General features: G+C 41.9%; 1 protein-coding gene across 6 annotated transcripts in view; it reads left to right on the forward strand.

Annotated features, from left to right (window-relative positions):
• kcnt2b (potassium sodium-activated channel subfamily T member 2b) overlaps nt 1–20,141 on the forward strand; it is a 41,919-nt gene that overhangs the window by 7,280 nt on the left and 14,498 nt on the right. For 5 of the 6 annotated variants that reach the window (XM_086056598.1, XM_086056600.1, XM_086056601.1 and 2 more), the window contains exons 2-10: nt 9,932–10,011; nt 11,309–11,411; nt 11,490–11,552; nt 13,430–13,478; nt 13,831–13,890; nt 15,604–15,678; nt 15,916–15,999; nt 17,120–17,214; nt 18,542–18,722. In XM_086056598.1, the coding sequence (XP_085912724.1) occupies nt 9,932–10,011; nt 11,309–11,411; nt 11,490–11,552; nt 13,430–13,478; nt 13,831–13,890; nt 15,604–15,678; nt 15,916–15,999; nt 17,120–17,214; nt 18,542–18,722 (790 nt within the window). The remainder of the gene's footprint in view (nt 1–9,931; nt 10,012–11,308; nt 11,412–11,489; nt 11,553–13,429; nt 13,479–13,830; nt 13,891–15,603; nt 15,679–15,915; nt 16,000–17,119; nt 17,215–18,541; nt 18,723–20,141) is intronic. The other variant, XM_086056599.1, reaches the window with a different exon arrangement.

Below are 20,141 nucleotides of genomic sequence, written 5' to 3' on the forward strand. Positions count from 1 at the left end.
TTTTACCACTTGAAGTGGACGGATGGGATTGAACAGAAAAGGCAGGAAGGCAAACACAGCAAAGCACAGCATCTGGCGGCAGGTGGGGTTTCAGTTCTCGGAAATGACGTTTTCTCAAATTATTAGGGCATTTGGAGGTAAGTCAGGATAATATACATTGTTTAAAAAAAAAAAAAAAAAGGTAACACTAAAATAATACGTCCGATGTACAGTATCCTCCAAAAGTATCGGAACAGTAAACTCAATTGCATGCTCTATTGGGTTAAGGTCTGGTGATTGACTTTTTCGCCCCCGATGAAGTCCTTTGTTGTGTTGGCACTGTGTTTTGGGTTATTGTCTTGTTGCATTATGAAGCTTCTCGTGATTAGTTTGGATGCATTTTTCTGTAAATTGCCAGACAAAATGTTTTTGTAGACTTCAGAATTCACTCTGCTGCTACCACCGGGTCTAGTAGTATACACTACATTTGAATCCAACCACATTTCAATTGTCTATTGTTGACCTACCTTCAAATGTCAATGTCGATTTTGTTCTTGGTAATCCCCGGAAATTTCCATGTTATTCCCATTATTCCATCCATACATCCCATTTCTGCAACGCTTATCCTCATTTGGGTCAAAGGGTGAGCTGAAGTCTATCCCGGCCGGGATACACTTTCACTCGTCGCCAGCCAATCGCACGGCATTATTCCCAGAATGTGATAAGATAACGCGAACGGGAAGAAGAACCTGAGAAATTCTGCTGATTGACTTTACTGCTTTTACTACATTGTGAACATTTTATTTGGAGTTGCAAAGTTTTACTCTGAATCGTTAAAGATTTTTGTTGCCCGCGTGGTTTATAACATTGACTTTGGACGATCAGTTGGGGAAAAGGGCTGCAAACACAGTGCCATACTGGCTGTTTATTGGCTATTTGGGGGCGCGGGGGGGCGGTCATTTTGTACCGACATCAAAGAGCGAAGCTTTCTTGCTGTTTGAATGCTTGTTTGCTTCGTGGTTCTTGCCAATTTGCACAATCAGTTTTGCAAATAGATGTTTGTTTTTTGTGTGTGTCTCCAATGAATATGACAGGTGTTTTTATTTATTTATTTTAAAAGCACCGCTCTAATCAAATGGACACTATTTATATTCTCTGGCAGTGAGTCAGTGGGTGTCCTTTCTTGAGAGGATGCCAGATGACTAGACACTTAAAGGCATTTGTTGCAGGGCGATGAAAAGATTTTTTTGAAATGAAGCTGGTGACTCGTATACTTGTTATTAGCGTTTATCTGCATCCCTTGGCCCGCATGCTACAAATAAGACTTCTGTTTTATGGCACCCTTTATTTATCTCAGTAATTCACTTGAAAAGGTGTTGGATTCACTTTATCAGAGTGAAATATTTTGTAATTATATGTTTTACAAGGAGGATGATTATAGCGCACTGTGAACTAAAACCGCAAATTGACCATCTTCAGAAAGGAACGAATCATTTCATGAAGCGGTTCCATTCAGTAAGTTCGCTCAAATGACACTGGTCAACAGAAAATATTTAACAGTGATGGCTTTAGGCGTCCCTAAAAGTATTTTTGATGATGATTTAAAAACATGTCTTTCCTTTTTTTTGGAGGGGGGGGTTGAAGTATTTTCATTTTTTGTTTTTAAGTTTGGTCTATAAAAGCGTGTGCAATACCGCATTTACCATGGGTTGTAATTTATAGCTATGACATTTCAGAAAAAAAAAAAAATCCACCTGTTGCTGAACCTAACTCTTACTAAATCTATCATATCACATGTATTATTATTATTATATTATTAGAGTATAGTGTTATTTTTCCTATGAAAAAAAGACACATTGCAACATTTTTAATTGAAATAAAAACGATAAACGAACTTTTCGACGATATTGCAATTTAATGAGATGTAACCACAAGATACAGCAGGTGCCATTTCATTTAGTATAAAGTATTAATTGATGATACAATGATTTTTGAAATTGAATTGCAGGCCTGGATCAAATGCTCTGGCAGGCCATATAGGGCCCGAGAGCCGTAGGTTCCCCACCCCTGAACTTGAGGACATTTCTAGAATTCCCAAAGAGCTCATTTGCCTGTATTTTCTCAACCAACCATATTTCGTGCGCGACTTTTTTCTTGTTTTTTTTTTTTTGTTGTTGTTTTTTTTTAGCACACGCATAAACACAAACAATCTCCCGGCACAGCGCCAACTGAAATAAAACATCACAGATGCATTGCTGCACAACAGTCAGCCCCAGCGGGAGCTCTCTGGAAATACCAACATGCCTTTTGTCGTCAAAACAATGTCGTATTTAACTGTCGCCTTGGTATCTCCTCGCGCTTCATCTCTGTCTACTCTTTTCCAGCAACCCCCCCTCCCCCAACTTTGCCACAATACTAATAACCCCCGGTCGAGGACTATTCTCAGCAATGATCCATCACTACAGCCATTATCCATGCCAATATCCATGCATTGGCTTCGGGGTACAAGCGCGCCTCTGGATATTTAGCGTATGAGACCGAGCATCGGCAAAGGATCCCGTCTGTCTTTTATCAAACCGACGGAGCGCGTGATGAGAGGAGTCACTTTGTAAAGAAGGTGCTATGACGGAGGTGGAGGAGGGAGGCGTGTAAGTTGCAGTGCATTTCTAGACTGGGGAAAAAAAAAAAAAAAAAAAGAAACCCGAGCGGATAACAGGAATTAACTTCACATGGTCGATGGCGAGCTGCGGCCTGGGAGCCGAGATGCCTAATAAGACCACTATGCCGACATGATGTCCCCTCGGGTTAATTAAAAACAAAGCCTAATTGATATTGGCAAAGGTGGTAAGCGTTCAATGTGTTCTCGCAGGAGTTAAGTCCAAAGTCTTAATGAGGCTCCTTTTGAGGAACATGGTCGTGTCCTGAACAGGTTTTCGCGGGAAAGTGCCCTCTGCAACTATAATGGATCCGCTAGGTGCCGTAGTAGGGCTGCAGCTGTTGAATAGTTTTCGAATCAATTATTCGACCTATTATCTCATTGATTAATCGAGTAATCACATAAAGTTGACTTTTGAATTATTGAATGAAAAAAAATGTGCATGTGGGGTACGATTGTTGTCCACTTAGGGTTGCGAGCTTCGCGTTTCACGCTATAACCTCTGTAACTTTGAGTGCATGGGACTTTAAGCCTGGTAAGTGACGTGGGTGTCGGCGAATTAGAGTGCAGTCGGCTGTCATGAGCTCAAGAGTTTAGAGCTGGCATTTTTACTGTCATCGAGTTATTTGATGATTCATTTCAGCCCGATTGATTTTTCTTTTACCTTCGCCAAGCACAAAATCATCAACTTCCATGAAAATGCGGAGTCAAACCCTCTAAAAACGTTTTTCATCATTTGAGTCACAATGGAACCTTTTCTCTCAGGATGCAAATGGAACAGTTGCATCAGTTTAATCCTAATGTCTTACGCCACCCTCCATTAACCAGAAAGTAGTCTGCTGACAAATAAAAGGGATTTTGGTTGTCTTTTTGCCGTCGGCGTCACAATGAAACTATTCAACCCACCATAGCAGCGTATACACACATACTGAGGACGAATTAAAGCATTTTAGGCCCGATTGTTGGATGTCTCTAAACGATTATCCTGAACAGTTGTGGTGTGAGATGACTCAAGAGTGATTCTCCCACCCCTTCCAATCACACCGCTGCGACCCGCCGCACTTCTAAAATACAACAAATGCAGTGTTTGTGTAACCTTCCTCCCGCTTTTAAAACGGTCGTGGACGCAGATGGCACCGCGGGTGCGGATTCGACCGGCGTAACGGTCGAGCGGCGTAATGTCCGAGTGATTTCACTCCCGGGCCGCTGTCGGATGTTGCTGGAGGGCCTCCCCCGGCGCGCGAGGCGTATCGCTAACACGCTCGTCCACCTATCGCAGCTGCCTTATTCCCAAACCATGTTAGCGTTTAAAAATCCACCGGCAGCGGCCATGGCGGCGGATTCCTCTCATGTTTCATTCCTTCCACTGCACTGATTTAAGATGAAAAAAAACAAAAAAACGAAGGAGGCTTCACAAAGAGTCATCTGCAAATGTAAGGTGAGGAGACAGTTGGTTTTTAATGTAGTTATCCATCGTGAGTGATATATTGTTTCATGCGTTGGGTGATTGTGCTTCTCTTCCGAGACAAAAGTGTTGCTAACGAGCGACGCTTGTGCTGCGAGCGGCGAGTTGCAAACATTCTTTTCAGGGAGTGGATGAGGCAAGGCTGATGACGTCAAGGGAGCAAAAGGCCTGTGCACAGCCGGATGATGTATGGAAGTTGTAATACACGGGAAGCCAATTGTCTTAACTCACACCTAAAAGGACGCACCTCTTAATATGTCCATTAGGGGGTTGTGCTTAAACCCGTAGTTCCCATTGGATGTCAGTTTTTCATTTATCCAGGACAATTCTATACTTCCTGCTTTAAGGGAAACGTTTTGGGAACTAGTACCGCTTGTGGTTAAGCGGACTCCCTCTAGTGGTATACAAAAGAACTAATGAGTAAAGTTCAGTTGTATTTAACTTTATGGATGGATCGTGCATCATGCTAACCCGTTTTACACAGTTTTCCTGAATTTTTAGCACTGCACTGTGTTGCATTTACAGTAATGCCAGTTTATTGGTAACAACTGTTTTTGAAACGGATGCATTTTAAGGATATAAAAGGTCGCTTGTTTACATGAGTCGGCATGTCACAAACTGGAAGGAGTTGCGACGGTTATTTTTTCCTTTTATAACTTTTTGAAATGAAACCATTTTTGAGCGCACTCCTGAATCGCTTCCCTGCAATTGGGTCCTCAACCCTGCCAGGCGTAACCATTAAAAGGTCTATTTTTGTTCCGATCAAATAAAAAGTGGGGATAGCTTGACACCCTCCTTATTTTAAACTCTAAATTTTTCTTTTTTTTTTTAGAATTAATTATTCAACTAATAATAATCCCTCAAAGTGTAAAGTTAACTTACACTCTGCTGTATTTTTTTCTTTTTCTTTTCCTCGCACAACACACAGAGAACCAGTAACTTGCAAGGCCTGCATAAACAAACAACCATTTATAATTTGCACTTATGGAATATTTTCCATCTTCAATCAGCCTTGTTATCTTGTAGCATTTTGTCAGGACAACGGCTGTGGTGTGAATTAACCTGCATTACAAACAAGGGGCGTCCTTTGGGTTTTATTTATTACCCAGACGAACTGGCATCTGCTGAAGAGAGATTATGTTCTCTTGATGCATTTAGATGATTGAGAGAGTTACAAACCTATTCTTGGCCAGATAGCAACAGACACTCGACATTCTCTATCTGGAAAAATTGTGCAGGTTATTACTCATTTCGGGCGTTCTGAGTATTTTATAACGGCACATTGGGGGAAGATTCAGGGGGCAGTTAAAGGGGGCAGCATGTTGGATGGGTGGTTTGCATGTCGGGTGAGCGTATCGCACGTCTGTCTGGCAAGTCCTAGGCAAGTTTATTTGTACGGTGCAATTTATGCCAGGCAATCAAAGTGCTTTACAAAGGCAAATAAATGCATTAAGTCGATAAAAATGTTAACGGTAAAAGTTATTACAATAAAAGAACATTTGAAAGACAATGGGGAGTTAAACGAGGAGAATAAAATGTTTAAGCTGAAGTTAATATAAGTGAAGGGATTGTTCAATCGGTACTTCGTGAGAATGCTGCAGTAAAAAAATGTTTCATGCCCTAATTTAAATGAACGGACAGTTTGTTCCCACAAGTGATGAGGATAATAACAAAATGCCGCTTGAGTTTGTTTGGTTCTACGTCTGGAAATACACGACGGACCACCTATCCTGGACGCTACATAGGGACTTAGCAAATCTTGTATATTTTGATCAAAGGCCATTCGAAGCTTTGAGGTGGGCCCAGTAGGAAGATTTTTAAAAATCTGTTCTTTGACTCACGGGTAGTGATTTGAAGAACGATGTGATACGATCCAGTTGCCCTGTCGTGGATAAGCACGAGAGGAAACGGATGGATTTGTGGGGAAATAATATTTCTGGATACTTTTGTCGACGTTGTGGTCTTCGGCTTTCCCCCGCCAGAATAGCAGTAATGGCAAGTAATAATATAACACAGGCTTTTATCATTCTAATAACCTCTGAATCATGCTGATTTTTTTTTTAATCCCTGAATGGAACGATCAAGGGCACCTGTGGAGCTTTTTCAGATTTCAGGCATTATTAAGCGATTATGAAAGTCTGCTTGTTCCACTGGAGTGTTCAAATCAATCTCCTGCTAGCGACATGTGGAATTAATAAGAATTTGCTCCCTCGCTCATTGCCAAGCTCCACTCAAGGATGTCACATTTCTTTGTATTGAGGACTATTTTTTTTTTCTCTTGTACAATACAATACAATACAACTTTATTTATACAGCGCATTTCATAACAGCTACAGCTGTAACAACGCTCTTTGCATTACAACAACAATAAGCGAAAGCAGTGTCATAACACACATCCTGCTATATGTGGGTCAGGGACAAGGCGCCGTGTCAGTCATTTTGTCACAGCAGCCTTGGAGAACAAGAGGGCATCTTGAGCAATTATTGGAGCACACAGGTGCCAAAGTGCTATTTACTTGCCTCTCGCCCTCATTTTGAGATTCCATAATATCTTTTCCCTCTGTTTTTTTTTTTAATGTTTAAAACACATGCTATTAGTGATGACGGAGTACAGAATGCGGCGCAATAAACTTCCCGCTACTTTATGGCTGTCAGAATTTTTTCCTCGGAGCGTTACGAATGAAGGGACATATTTCTTGTAGCAAATGAAAACGGCATCACCGGGAGTGAATTAGCAGTCAAGTATTTTCCTTTGTGCCGTCTCCTTTTAGAGGTGAAATTATCATTAGTCTTCCTGTTTGTCCTTGTTCGATCTTGGAAATAAAGCGTCCGCCGCTGTTCACGCTTGCCAAAAAATGCCGTCTTGCAGCCAAATTTATTGATCCATTTAATTGATTTTTCTATTTTGAGAAACGGTCAGAGGTTTACAGCCTATCACCTTGAAAGTTAAAGAACGAGGTTTTTATCACTTTTTCTTGAGTAGGATCACAAAAAATAAAAAGACTGACAGTTCCATGCTATATCATTTTTCAACGTTGGCGTCCCTCCTATACCACTTTTTTTTTTTTTTTTTTTTAATTGATTTTTTTTCAGTATACTTACTGTAAGGCCCTCGCAGGGCTCGCACGTGGGAAAGTAAAATTGCATTTTTAGTACCTTGAAAAAAATATGTATAATCAATCAAATCAGTTTCAGAGTGCCTATTTGTCACGGTTGTAGCCAATAACACTGTTAACATATTTCTCCCTTGTTGTGACGATTGCAAATGTTATGTTGCATGTTCCATATGGTAAATTGTTCTACCACACATTTTTTTTCACTTTGCTAGCAATTAATAAATGTGATATTACTGACAAATTCGAGATTTAGGTGTGTACAACAGGGTGCTCAATTTACGATTTTTTTTTAATGATTTATTTTTGAATGTTTTTAAAGACCATGCCGTGACTTCTGCATTCTACTCTGTGAATAAATCAGACTCTGACCCTCGTCAGGCTCATACGTACAACTACTATTCTTGGCTTGAGCGTGGAGGTTGACACTTGCCACCGACTGTGCTCGCGGCACTTCTTTCGTCTCTCCGCCATGTGATTTAAAGGACCGGTGCTGAGTCATGATTGGCGTGCCAGCATGGGGTGGAAGCAGCGGGAGAGCCTAAGGTTCAAACTGTCATTCGTCTCATACGCCATCCTCCGCATTCGCAGCCACCCCACGGTCTGTCTGTCTATCAGTCGGCTATTTTGGCCTGGTTTTTGCGCGGCTCTCCAAGCGATCGAGCAACGATCATCGACTGACGAACCGCAAGGGAAAAAAACCGCGACCCTGGATTGGTTTGGAGGATTTTAAAATGTAGCATTTTTTCGTCTAAAACGCTTAATGTTAAAAGGTTTTTGCTTGATGTCCGAAAACCGTCACTAAAGTTCATGTGTTCATCTCTACTCTTATATTAGAACAATCGCCCCAATATTTGGGATTTTATGGACAATAAACCTTTTCCTCCCCACTTACTTTCGAGACCACTCGTCACCAAAATGTATGTGCACACCTCGACTCATGCCCGCTTAAATCCATGAAAATATTAAAATGATCGCTCCGATATTTTTGATTTTATTGATGTTGTGTTTTCCTCTCCATAAAATAACTTTGACATCACTAAAGTAAAATATTGGCGTAAAAATCGAAGAAAAATAAAATAAAAGTCTTAACTTTGTAGAAGCGCAACATTTATTAGAATGCCCTGTTTCAACTAGCTGGCTTGCAAACAACATATTCTTGAAAAAAAACAATGTTTGCGTTGACTTCCCCTTTAAGCATATGTTTATTGAACAATTTTTCAGATTTGCATAATGTTGAATTTTTAATCATTATTATAAATGTTTGCCAATATACATCTTTGTTGTAACATTCTAACAAAAAGGGAGCCCCCAGCGTCATCACCATGTCTTCAAAAATTAAATGAAAACTTAAACAATAGCTCCATATAGTTTTCTACAGTAAATAAAGTCCTCCAAAAATTTGAAAATGACAAATGTTAAAATGTCACTTCTTTGTTTTGATTTCAAACAAAAAGTGCAGAGTGTTCTCTGGGTCAGTAGAATGTCTTATAAGTTATCTGAAAATAAATAAGTAAATAAATAGTAAATAAATAGTTCCTTGAAGTTAGCCGTTTTAAATTGATTCATTATCGGCCAGCAGTTTGTTTGTTTTTTCTAAAAAGACCGATGTCGATATTTGTCAAAACACTGAATATCGGTACCGATAATTGGCCCGGCCGATAATCGGTCTAAACGTACCTCGATTGGAGCTCTTGGGGAAGGGCGTGGCGGCTCTAAAATCAAAGAGATGAAGGAACTGGTCAGTTTAACTAATGCATTAAAGGAGCATGATATCCATTGCTTGCTATGACAGTCATTGCTTTTGTCTAAGACTTCATTAGGCCTACCAACACACGCAGTCTGACGTCACAGAGCTGTCTTCAAAGTTCGGCCATTACAAAAAGAACGTCTTCTCATATCAGCAGCACCCAGTCGTGCGGGTGAGGGGGGTAGACGTCGACGGGTTTGGACCCCATGGCCGAGCGCCCGTCACAAGTATGTTTGCTCACATCTGCGAGGGAAGCGGGAGGCCAGCCCTCCTTGCGTCGCCGTGGCAACTAGAGGCAAGCTTGCGCCTCCCTCGGCCTAAAAGCGCGTGTGTGGCCGCGACAGGGGTCACCGTGGAACCCCCGCGCTGGCCAATAGCGTTGCGACACTTGAGCGTCTGGCGTCATCCGTCTCCCCCCACCTGAATCATTGCACTCCCAAAGGACGGACGAAAGGAGACCGAGTGGTCAAACGGGAAATACGCTCACCTCCAGTCCAACTGCTCCCATGCTGGACAATCCAGCAATCCAGCAGGGCCTCATTTGTTGTTTTCCATCACGCCGCCGCATGAGTGCTTTAATAATCCTAATAACCCACGCGTGTGCAGGCGGGTATTTTTGCACACGTGTCGCTCTCGCCAGAAGGGTGCCGGCAGAGAAAAGGGGCGGGAAAAAAAAAACAAAACAAAAAACCAGCAATTATGGACTCCCATGTTGAGTAGTCATGTCAAAGAGAAGTCATTTGTTGCTCTATATTCAATCAGCGCAGCTAACGAGAGCGACGGAGGATGACCGAGCTCTAGCGGAGCGCCATTTCCTCCTAAAAGCCATTAGAGGCTCTTGTTCTTATACTCGATATGCTTAAGTAATTATCACCCCATTTTATCTGCAATTTGATTGTCTCCCTCACAGTGGAGCTCACCGTCTTAATTCCTCTCTTGACATTTTTGCCCAACTTTGGTCTCTTCAGGGTGCAGGTGGAGTTCTACGTGAATGAGAACACGTTCAAGGAGCGCCTCAAGCTGTTCTTCATCAAAAACCAAAGATCCAGTGAGTTGGCCCCCTACCTGCGTGTTCGCTGCCATCAAGCATCTGCCGCAATTTCCCTTTTGGTTTTCCATGACTGACTCGGGTTGTTGTAACCTGTCGCGTGCATCGCCACTCTCTTTTGTCTGCATGTATCCCTTTGAGCAGTTTGAACAACAACAACAACCAGTTCAGGCGATGGCAATTAAACTCAATGGCCACATCATTAGGTACAACTTGAGCCATCTTATAGTCGCTGTCAAGTGAAAATAACAGTCTTGTACATGTGACACATTACAAGGGAGAGTGTTGTTAACAACCCCGCCAAATTTGAATGTTAAAAAAAAAAAAAAAAAAAAACCGTCCGGGTAGATAAAATGAGGGTTTCGAAATCAATGAAATCAATGACGCTGTGGGCGTGTCTACGGATTCCAAAACGCTGCCGCTTGGTTTTGGGGTGGGTCCACGAAACTTCAGGGGGAATCAAACATTGAATAAACACGGCAGAATACGTTACTCAGCCTGCTGCTCACCTGCACCACAAGAAATCTGAGCTCATATTACCCTCATTTCTTTGTGTTCTAACAAATGACGGTAGCCTGAATAACACAAAATGCATTTGGGGATTTAAATCTGCTGAGCTGTTCTATAAATCGTGGCATCCAGGAAAGATGTGTTTGCTACCTCCAAAAGCTAACTAGATAACTGCAAGGTGCAGTGGTAGGAATGAGTGTAATTGTGAATGAGTAACACGCAATTGCACCGGGGAGAATTGGAATAATAGGATTTTATTCAAAAAATATATCTATTAAAAAAAATTAATAAAAAAGGACACCATTTTTTTTTTTTTAATTTAACATGGTAATATGTTTTAATATTACTTATTTTCATGTGCTGTGGTTAATTTGCTGTTACTAATCTTAATTTAGTGTCATTTTAGCGATATTTATACATTTTATGAATGCAACACAATTATTAGAAGAGTGTGTCGCAAGTGGTAATCTACCTCTGCAAGGAGGGTAAAATTAATGATCATTTTGAATGAGTATTTTAAGCAAAAAGTATTGTACTGTACAAACCTATTGTTAATTCTTGTAAAATGCTAGCAAAAGTGTAACTATCCAAATTAGGAGTTGCTTGTGTGAGCTTTTCCACACTTGAACTGAAAAATACATTTTCATTTTGAGATCCGCTCTTACCATCAATTTCCACATTGCTTTTACCGCTTCACACAGAGGACTATTTGCGATCCTGACATACGGCTCCTCGCCATAAAGTGCTCAAACAAATCCAAACAAACCCTCCAATCTTTCCATTGCAGGTTTGCGAGTGCGAATGTTTAACTTTGCGCTCAAAGTGCTGAGCTGCCTCCTCTACATTGTCAGAGTGTTACTGGACAACCCGCAAGAGTGGAGGCCCGACTGGTGAGAAGCACACAACGCGGCGTCCCGTGAGCGGAACTAGACAGGAATTGACCATTTTCCCTTGTGCCCGCCCCACAGCATGAGTGGCGCGAACTGTACCAAACAGAACACATCCTCCCACCAATGGAGCGAGTTTGACTGGTAAGCGCGCGCCGCGTCTTCAAATTAGGAATGACGGCAACCTCGGCTTGGGCCCTCGACGGTCGGGAACGTTGCATAACGCGATCAATGCGACTTCACTTAACCGATGCGATGCACATGCCCATATCGAACATTCCAGATCCACATTCATTTATCACAATCCGCCCGTATGGATTAACTGTCAGTATAATATGTATCTAGTGCCCGTGCAGCCTAATCAACGGCGATCTAGTGGAGATAAAGCATGTAATATACAGCGGCAGGGCGGGGGGGGGGGTCGGGGGGCGAAACAGGAAGTGGCGGATCACGGGCCCCCGGAAGGCCACGCCGTGTCTCCAGCCCGGGGATCTTTTGATCTAATTGGCGGTCGGTGATACTGGCTAAGCTCCGGCTCCAAATGAATAAGGAGGCTGACAGAGCGAGCTCGGGGAAGGGCCTGCTGCCGCAGGCGGCCGACTTATAGGAACGAATCAAGAAGGCAAGCAGCCATGATAGGCCCCAGAGGAGGCGAGAGGCAGGGGGCGGGCGCTTTTTCTCACAATAACGCTGTAAATTTCCATTTGACTGTGTGAATATCACTTGTTGCCTACAATATGAGAACATGGGCTGTTGATGGTGCTGGTAGAAGTATCTTGTCCATTTTAGCAGCCACTCATGTCAGTGGGGAGCCTGTTCTCCTCAGAATTAACAAACAAAATAATACTGACTAATAAGTAAAAGGTGTCAAAAAAAAATCACCAGAATTTAGTAGGATTTCATTACAAAAAAACACAATGCAAAGTAATTAATAGAAAAAAGACAAAAGGTTTTCCAAACAAACCGACACAAACTTGGGAAAATGCGACAAAAATAAGAATATATTTGAACTGGCAGTTTTTGTTTTGAGCTTGTTCATGCCACAATTTAGGATTATATAAAAAAAATAAATAAAACGTGAATATATTTGATGGAAATTAAACAGAAAAGAAATAAAACAAATGTTTCAAAAATGCTGACGTTCCCACTGGAATTTAGCAGTAGATTCATACCAAAAAAAAAAAATGTGATGAATTAGTAGAAAGCTGAAAAAAATGGGGGAAAGTCAAATAAAAAAAAAACCTGGTTGAGTAAATAATTGTTTTAGGTCACAATATGGACCTTTTTTTAACCAATATTTTGAAGGATTTCTTACAAAGTTATGTGTCGTAATTAATTAGTAGAAATGTTACCAAAAAAGTATTTGGTGGAAAAAAAGCTGAGGAAAAAAATAACACCCCAAGGAATTATTACAAAATGTTCTCCCCAGAATTGAATACAATTTCCAAACAAAAAGTGAAGCACTGTTACTAAGTGGCTGACAAAAAAAACTTGTTGGTGGAACAAAAGGTGACAGTTTAGGAAAAATGTAAATATGTTGTTAAAATTAGCTGTCACTTGCACCTGTTGTTAGTATCAAGTCTGTTTGTATAAAATTTAATAGGTTTAAAAAAAAACAAAAAACGTAATGCACTCTAATTGGTAGGAAGCGCATGAAAATGTTTTGTGAGACTCTAGTTGTTGGAAAATAGCCCAATTATGAGCATAATATTATACGCACGCTCACACGGGCACTTCCATTAACCAACAAGCAGCTTGGACAGCGACATAAATGGCCTGAAAACAGGTTACCACTTTAACAAGTACAGTAAAGCAACATTCTGAGCATGGCTGCTAATTGTTACCTCTGACAGCCATTACTATGCATTTTATTCATTAGCATATTATTATCGATGAGAGTATTTCGTGCAGTCTGGACTTGGCAGTAAATTCTCATTTTTTGTCAAAATTCCTATCAAATTGCTGCACCCTTATCGGTTGTACCTTTGCTCCTTGTCCTGTCTTGTCCTTGCACTCTGCAGGAAGCTGATCATCTGGGTGGACAGACCCCTACCCCTGTGGGCCCTGCAGGTCAGATAGAATAGACAACTTGTTTGCTGTAAATATACATTTTGCATGTGCGCTTTCCTTTGACAGGTTATTTCATCATTCCCTTATTTCACTTGCATACGTCTAATGAGATGTGAGTAACGGGCATAAAAGTGGACACAATCACGGCACATTCCCCCTCGCTGCTCACATGGGGTTTTTTTTTTTTTTTTCTCTCTCTCTGTAGCTCAATCATCAGTACGCCCACCGATGCCACCCACGCTCTTCTCTTACATCTCCGCCATGCCTAATTTCTCTCTCTCAGACTGTCTCAACTCCCCGTCTGCTCCCTCTCTTTAATGCGAGTCTTCCCTCTCTCTCTCTCTCTTTGCAGGTGCTCGTGGCTTTTATCAGCTTTTCAGAAACCATGTTGCTTGTGTATCTTAGCTACAAGGTGAGCGTTTTATGAAAATAGTGGCGTAAACGTCACCAGATCAGATTTTCTTATATGTATTTTGTCTGTAATACAGAGCATGCCCAAATTAATGTACAGGGTGTCCTCGGTTTACGACGGTGCAAACTTGTGCTCCATCTATTGTATAGTTTTAGAATGGAGTATTTTATTGATCATCCCATCGATTAATCGAGTATCGGCTAGAAATGTGTTGAACATTTTTAAAGACGACACTATGCGCATGTAAGGTACAGGTATTATTTTTGTCTACTGATTGGAATGTGTATGGCTTTACAAGCTTGGCAATCAGCAGATTGTGTATAAATGTGCTTATTATGCGTTTGTTTTCGCGGTTACAACCTGGTGGGCCATAGTAAAAACGAAAGCATGAAATTAAATCTGACAGTACACGACCCCAGACTACCCCCAAATATGCTCCTCAAATTTTAGACAAGTTAAATGTACAGGTAAATCTACTCGCACCTGTAGCACCAGTAACTTTGCTGGGATAGGAGGCACTAGGCTCCTAGTATAAAAAAAAAAAAAAAAAAAAAAAAGTTGTCCTGAGCCAACCGGCCGCCATTTCCAATCACGCGATTTTCAGCTAATCGGTATCGGCTGAAAAAGATTTTTAAATGTTCTTAATTCCTAAAGTCAGGAATAAAATATTGTAATGTTTACTCGATTTGAACCACTGCTTGACTTAGAGCCACATAAAAAGTTCTAAATAAAAAAAAAAATTTTTAAAAAAGTTATCCTGAGCCAACCGGCCGCGATTTCCAATCACGCGATTTTCAGCTAATCGGTATCGGCTGAAAAAGATTTTTAAGCGTTCTTAATTCCTAAAGTCAGGAATAAAATATTGTAATATTGTACTCGATTTGAACCACTGCTTGACTTAGAGCCACATAAAAAGTTCTAAATAAAAAAAATAAGTAAATAAAAATAAAAAATTAAAAAAAAGATAAGACAATTTAGAAGTGTTTGTTTTTTTTCTTCATAATGCATTGCCAAGGTATTGGCTCGAGACTTACGAAACAAAATTACCCGGACTCAGACGTGCAAAAAAACGTGATTGGGACACCTCTAAATATGATGTTACAAATCAGTGTGTGTACCCAGCCTTAGTGGGTGGACCACCTCCAAAGTGTCCAAATATTGACACATGAGACGGATTTTAGGAGGAGCCCCCGTGTTGCTGCTGTGGGGCGTCGATCCATCCAGGTGTGCCCATGCCTTTCATGTACGTGGCACTATAAGCCTATGAAGGGCTCCGTGTGTGCATTAACGCCGAGGCTTTAAAGCCAACTGAGTCCTGTGGACACAGGAAATGTGAGCACGTCCACCTACACTCTTCTGGAACGGGGGTCACATAAAAAGCGCACATGTTCACCGGAAAAACATCTGACCGAGTAAACGCTTTTCCACTTAACTCATTCACTGCCATTGGCGAATTTACTCGTCGTTTCAAAGTCCAGCCATTCAATCCCAGGAACCTATTTATATTTTTTCCAATTTTTTTTTTTTTTTTTCAAACACTAGGCTAAAAGAGGGTCTGAAAATGGCAGTGAATGAGTTAAATGGCACTTGTGCAACTTCAAGCTTCAACGTGTCCCCTTCCGCTAAACGGGCCTGTTATGCGGTAATCCCGCCCGCGGGGGTCGCCATGACAATGGAGTTCCCTGACCTCTTATGTGTGCTTTGCGTTTCCAGGGCAACGTCTGGGAGCAAGTACTACGTGTCCCCTTCATTCTGGAGATGATCAGCGCCGTCCCCTTCATGATCACTGTGAGTGGAAAAACATGCGCCAGTGAGCACCGAAAGCGCTCTCAAACAACGCCTTCCCTTCCCTTCTGGAATAGGCATTTATTACCTGCTGCTACAGTATATGCATGGCACTCATGGGCGACACAGTCGACTTCCGCTTTCCCGCCTCCTCGCAAGGGATGATTGCAAATGCATTCTGTTGGGGGGGAACACAAACAGAAGTGACGTGCTCTCTGTTTCTTGTCCACTTGTCCACAGGTGATTCTGCCCTCATTCAGAAATCTCTTCATTCCCGTTTTCCTGAATTGCTGGCTGGCCAAACATGCTCTGGAGAACATGATAGTGAGTCAAGCAGCTACAATAATCCTCTCAATCTTGTATTATTTCTACACACTCTTGATGGCGTGAAAAAAAAAAAAACGAATTATAAGAAGGTAGACTAGTTGTCACTGTGTATTGAGCCTGAACAGTCACGCAGTGTGCAGTTAGAATCTGAGTACCAAAAGTCTGCCACAAATTTTGTTAGCTTTGAAAATTGGAGTTGCCTGGGGAGGACGTTGCAATTTTGCAGACGTAACAGCCATTTAAAAAATGCGCCTGAAATTTCCACCACAAAAAAACAAGCAAAAAAAAAAACAAATTTAATCATAAGCGAGAACCAGTCAGCCAGCAGCGGTGCCGCCAAGTAATGCCGATATGTACTGTTTTTAACATATAGTATTCATTTATGTCATTGCCAACAGCCTCTCGAAATATCCACGCTCTCATTTATATCCTGCTCTTTATGGCCATCCACATTTTCCTTGACAATCACACCATGTTTTTATGGTTCAATAAAAATTAAAATAAAAATATGTTCTGTTTGTTTGTATATGGAGCCTCAAAAAACAGATACGGGTTGGCGGTTTTGTACATTCGCTGACTGTGCAACAAAGAATGTGCAAATTCAATTTTTCCATGATGGTCCACTTCTGTCTCTCAGTGTGTGGCAGGCCCAAGACATAAGATCAAATACAAGAGATGAATCCAAAATTCTGCCTTGGCAAAGAAACGGCTCCCATTATGATGCAGTGCAGCTCTACACGACTGCGATCACAGTAATAAACAGTGTGAAATGATAGAGTCATTCAAAACTAAACATTGCTCCATTTTTAAAAGGCAGAATTTCTGATCAGGCAGGCATGCTAACTCCCGCGCTGCCGGTAATTACACTTATTACCTTATTCCCCCCCGCCCCACCCCCGATGCGGAGTTTTTTTTTTGTCATAAGTGGATGGCCTGGCGATGAATTCGGGCATGGCATCTATCGCGGGGAAAGCCACTATTTAAGGAAACATTGTGTCCCCCACGCTCCACCAAGCACACGTCCGATCTGTTTAAGACCTGAGCAGCGCACCTCTAGGCTCCGTTTCCTTTTGCACGCCTCATCCGGCGTCTCCCTCTTTTTTGCGTCCCTCCGCAGAACGACCTCCACAGGGCCATCCAGCGGACGCACTCGGCCATGTTCAACCAGGTGGTGATACTCATCAGCACGCTGGTGTGTCTCATGTTTACATGGTGGGTACCCGCGCGGACTCGAGAGCCAACTGAAAAATGAAAAGGACGGGAAGTCATTTCACAGGAAGGGGGGGGGGGGGGGGTGACAGATGGGTGAAAGGAAAGAGAGCAAATAATGGTGCGCTGATACATGCAGCGACACAGAGAGAGAACGCGGTGAATAAAACAAAGCAGGGAGATAATTGGTGACTGCGAGTGCGAGATAGCGACGTGACATGACAACTGGTGATTGCTGCAAAGCAACAACGGCCGTTCTCATCTTTAAAGATCGACTACGGTGCCAATCGCAATTTACCTTTTTGCAATCCCGTATAGACGGCAGCAATGGCCCGCTTTCACACATTTAAGACTAAATAAAAGTCCACTGTTCCGCACATTAGCCCTGGAAGGCATCCACCCGCCTACCAGCTAACACACTCGTGCAAAATTCAAACATTTTATTAAGTACACCTGCAAGAGCCAAAGACATCCAATACGAGCCATGTCTTACATCATATCAAAGGAGCGTTCTGATCTGGCGGCATTTACACGCACTGATGAGCACAAGATAATTCTCCGTTTATATTGACACTGCCAGAGAGGTACACATTCAACAACGTCACGTGAATTAAAGCAAAGTGCAAGCTGTTTCTTATGGATCGCCGGATACGAAATAGGAGTCGTGCCTGGAGATACAAGGTTCACTTGTTCCGTAACCATGCTCTCAAGTCAAAACACTCATATCTGAACTTAGTCATCTTTCCCTATTAAAATGAATGGGCATGCCATTAATAGATTGTGTGCCTCTTCAAAACACTAATATTTTTGTAATGTGCTTATAATTAGTAATAATTAGTAGTAATTTACATTAAACTTAAAGCTACTTTTTATTTGGCTTTGCTTTTAAAAGCCTTTCAATATTTTGTTTGTAAATGCCTCTGTTGTCAATGTACGATTTTTTTTTTTTTTTTTAAATACTTCTTAGTAAGACACTTTTGTTCTCTCCCCTTTGCCTTTGAATGTCTTGAGCTACTTGTTTTGTAAATGCTTTTAGGCGCTGTCCTTCTGGTTCTGTGAAGCACATTGAGTTGAATTGTGTATGAAATGTGCTATAGATATAAAACAGTTAGTAGTAGTCATAGTACTACTAGTATACCTGCATTAAAACTCCACCTTAGCAAAACAAAAAAAAAAGCCATAATGTTCAAACACCATCACACCTTATTATAAATAGTACTATACGAATGTGGCGCTTCAATGCAGGTGCACCCGCTATAGTGGCCAGCGAGTGCATAACCCCGCCATGCTGCCTTCCTGTGTTGTTGTTCTTACCTGTTCACCAAAACAGCATCTGCGGCATCCAGCACCTGGAGCGAGCCGGCAACAACCTGACCTTGTTCGATTCGCTTTACTTCTGCGTCGTCACCTTCTCCACGGTGGGCTTCGGGGATGTCACGCCGCAGATCTGGCCCTCGCAGCTGCTGGTGGTCATCATGATCTTCGTGGCGCTCATTGTGCTTCCCATACAGGTGAGAGAGAAAGTGACGGTTTAAAAAAAATAAATAAAAAAAGGCAGTATTACCGAAGAGAGATAGACCAATATAAACAAGTCCACGATGACATGGATATTTAACATTTTGAGTTATTCCAGGCCGTCGACTATGAATTGCATAATAGCCATTTTAAAACGACGCCTTCAATTGAAAGATTGAATTGCACACTTAGCCTAGTAAACTCATTTCAACGAAGGTTACACTGAGATGAGCTCACACAGACACGCGGCGGTGACTCATTTCATCCATCCTACGTTGATTTGAAACGCTATTTTTATTCCGACAACTCACTCACTTCCCCAATTCCCATACTCACACTTAGCCGCACAACACTTCCCCTCGGAACACCTTGACATGTGCGAGTTCCATCCTATGCTAACAACTCCCAATCGTGGTGCATCTCCCAACAGGCAAATGGTTGCTAACACAAAGAACATGCACAGTGTGTGCTCGTCTTTGAGTGTGCGTGAGCATGCAGACAGCTATAAAAGAGAGAAACGTGACGTGCAAATCAGACGGGATGATTCGTTTTTCTAAATACTTTTACTGTACTACAAGTACCTTCACACAGTTGTTTTTAGATCGGTTATTAACCCAACATGCATTTCTGCAATTAGGTCAACAAAACGTAACTGGAGCCCACGCGCAATGTTGTGCGCTACATTGAATTCAAACGGCGCTATTTTCTGGTGTTCTGCTCGTCTTCCCCAAAACAAGAGAAATATGACACAAAATAAGTGAAATAAAACTGCACCGGGCAGGTAATGACAATGTGTGCGTCACCAACATGGACGCCATGTCATGTCCTTCTCTATTCAGTCTCCCTCTGCTCTTCCATAAATACCCCTTGACATTTAGATCTGGGCCCGGCTTGGTCCTAACCCCCCAGCCCGAGTGTACGTGCGAGTGTGTGCGTGGGTGTGTGTGTGTGTGTCCTGCCATGACCTAGCCTCAGACCACATCATCAGGTTTTAGCTATTGTTTTTCCTCTTTTTCTTACTTGTGCCCCCTACATTTTCCTGCACAAACAAAACACACACACTCTTCCGTCCGAAACCTTCGTCATGCGCCGTTGTGCTATTGTAAACACCGAAAGCTATATTGATGCGACTATTCACGTCGTTTTGAGGTTTTTCTCCTGTAAACAAATGACAAAAGATACCATCGCAGGAAGCTGTCTGTTGTCATGGATTCACAAAGATGGATCCCAGCTTTTCACACGGGCGCCAACGTTGTCTCAGCACAAAATCAATGACATTTATCCGCTCGACCACCCACAGTTAAGCTGCATCCAAACAAATTGTCACTCGGATCTGTCGACGCGCGCGCGACATAGTTTGTGTGTCTGGAAAATACTTTCGGTTATTTCTCACAACTCTAGTACAATTGCGACTT

This window comes from Filicampus tigris, chromosome 16 (assembly GCF_054856515.1).
Source record: "Filicampus tigris isolate MCC_2025a chromosome 16, RoL_Ftig_1.0, whole genome shotgun sequence".
Classification (NCBI taxonomy): Eukaryota; Metazoa; Chordata; class Actinopteri; order Syngnathiformes; family Syngnathidae; genus Filicampus; species Filicampus tigris.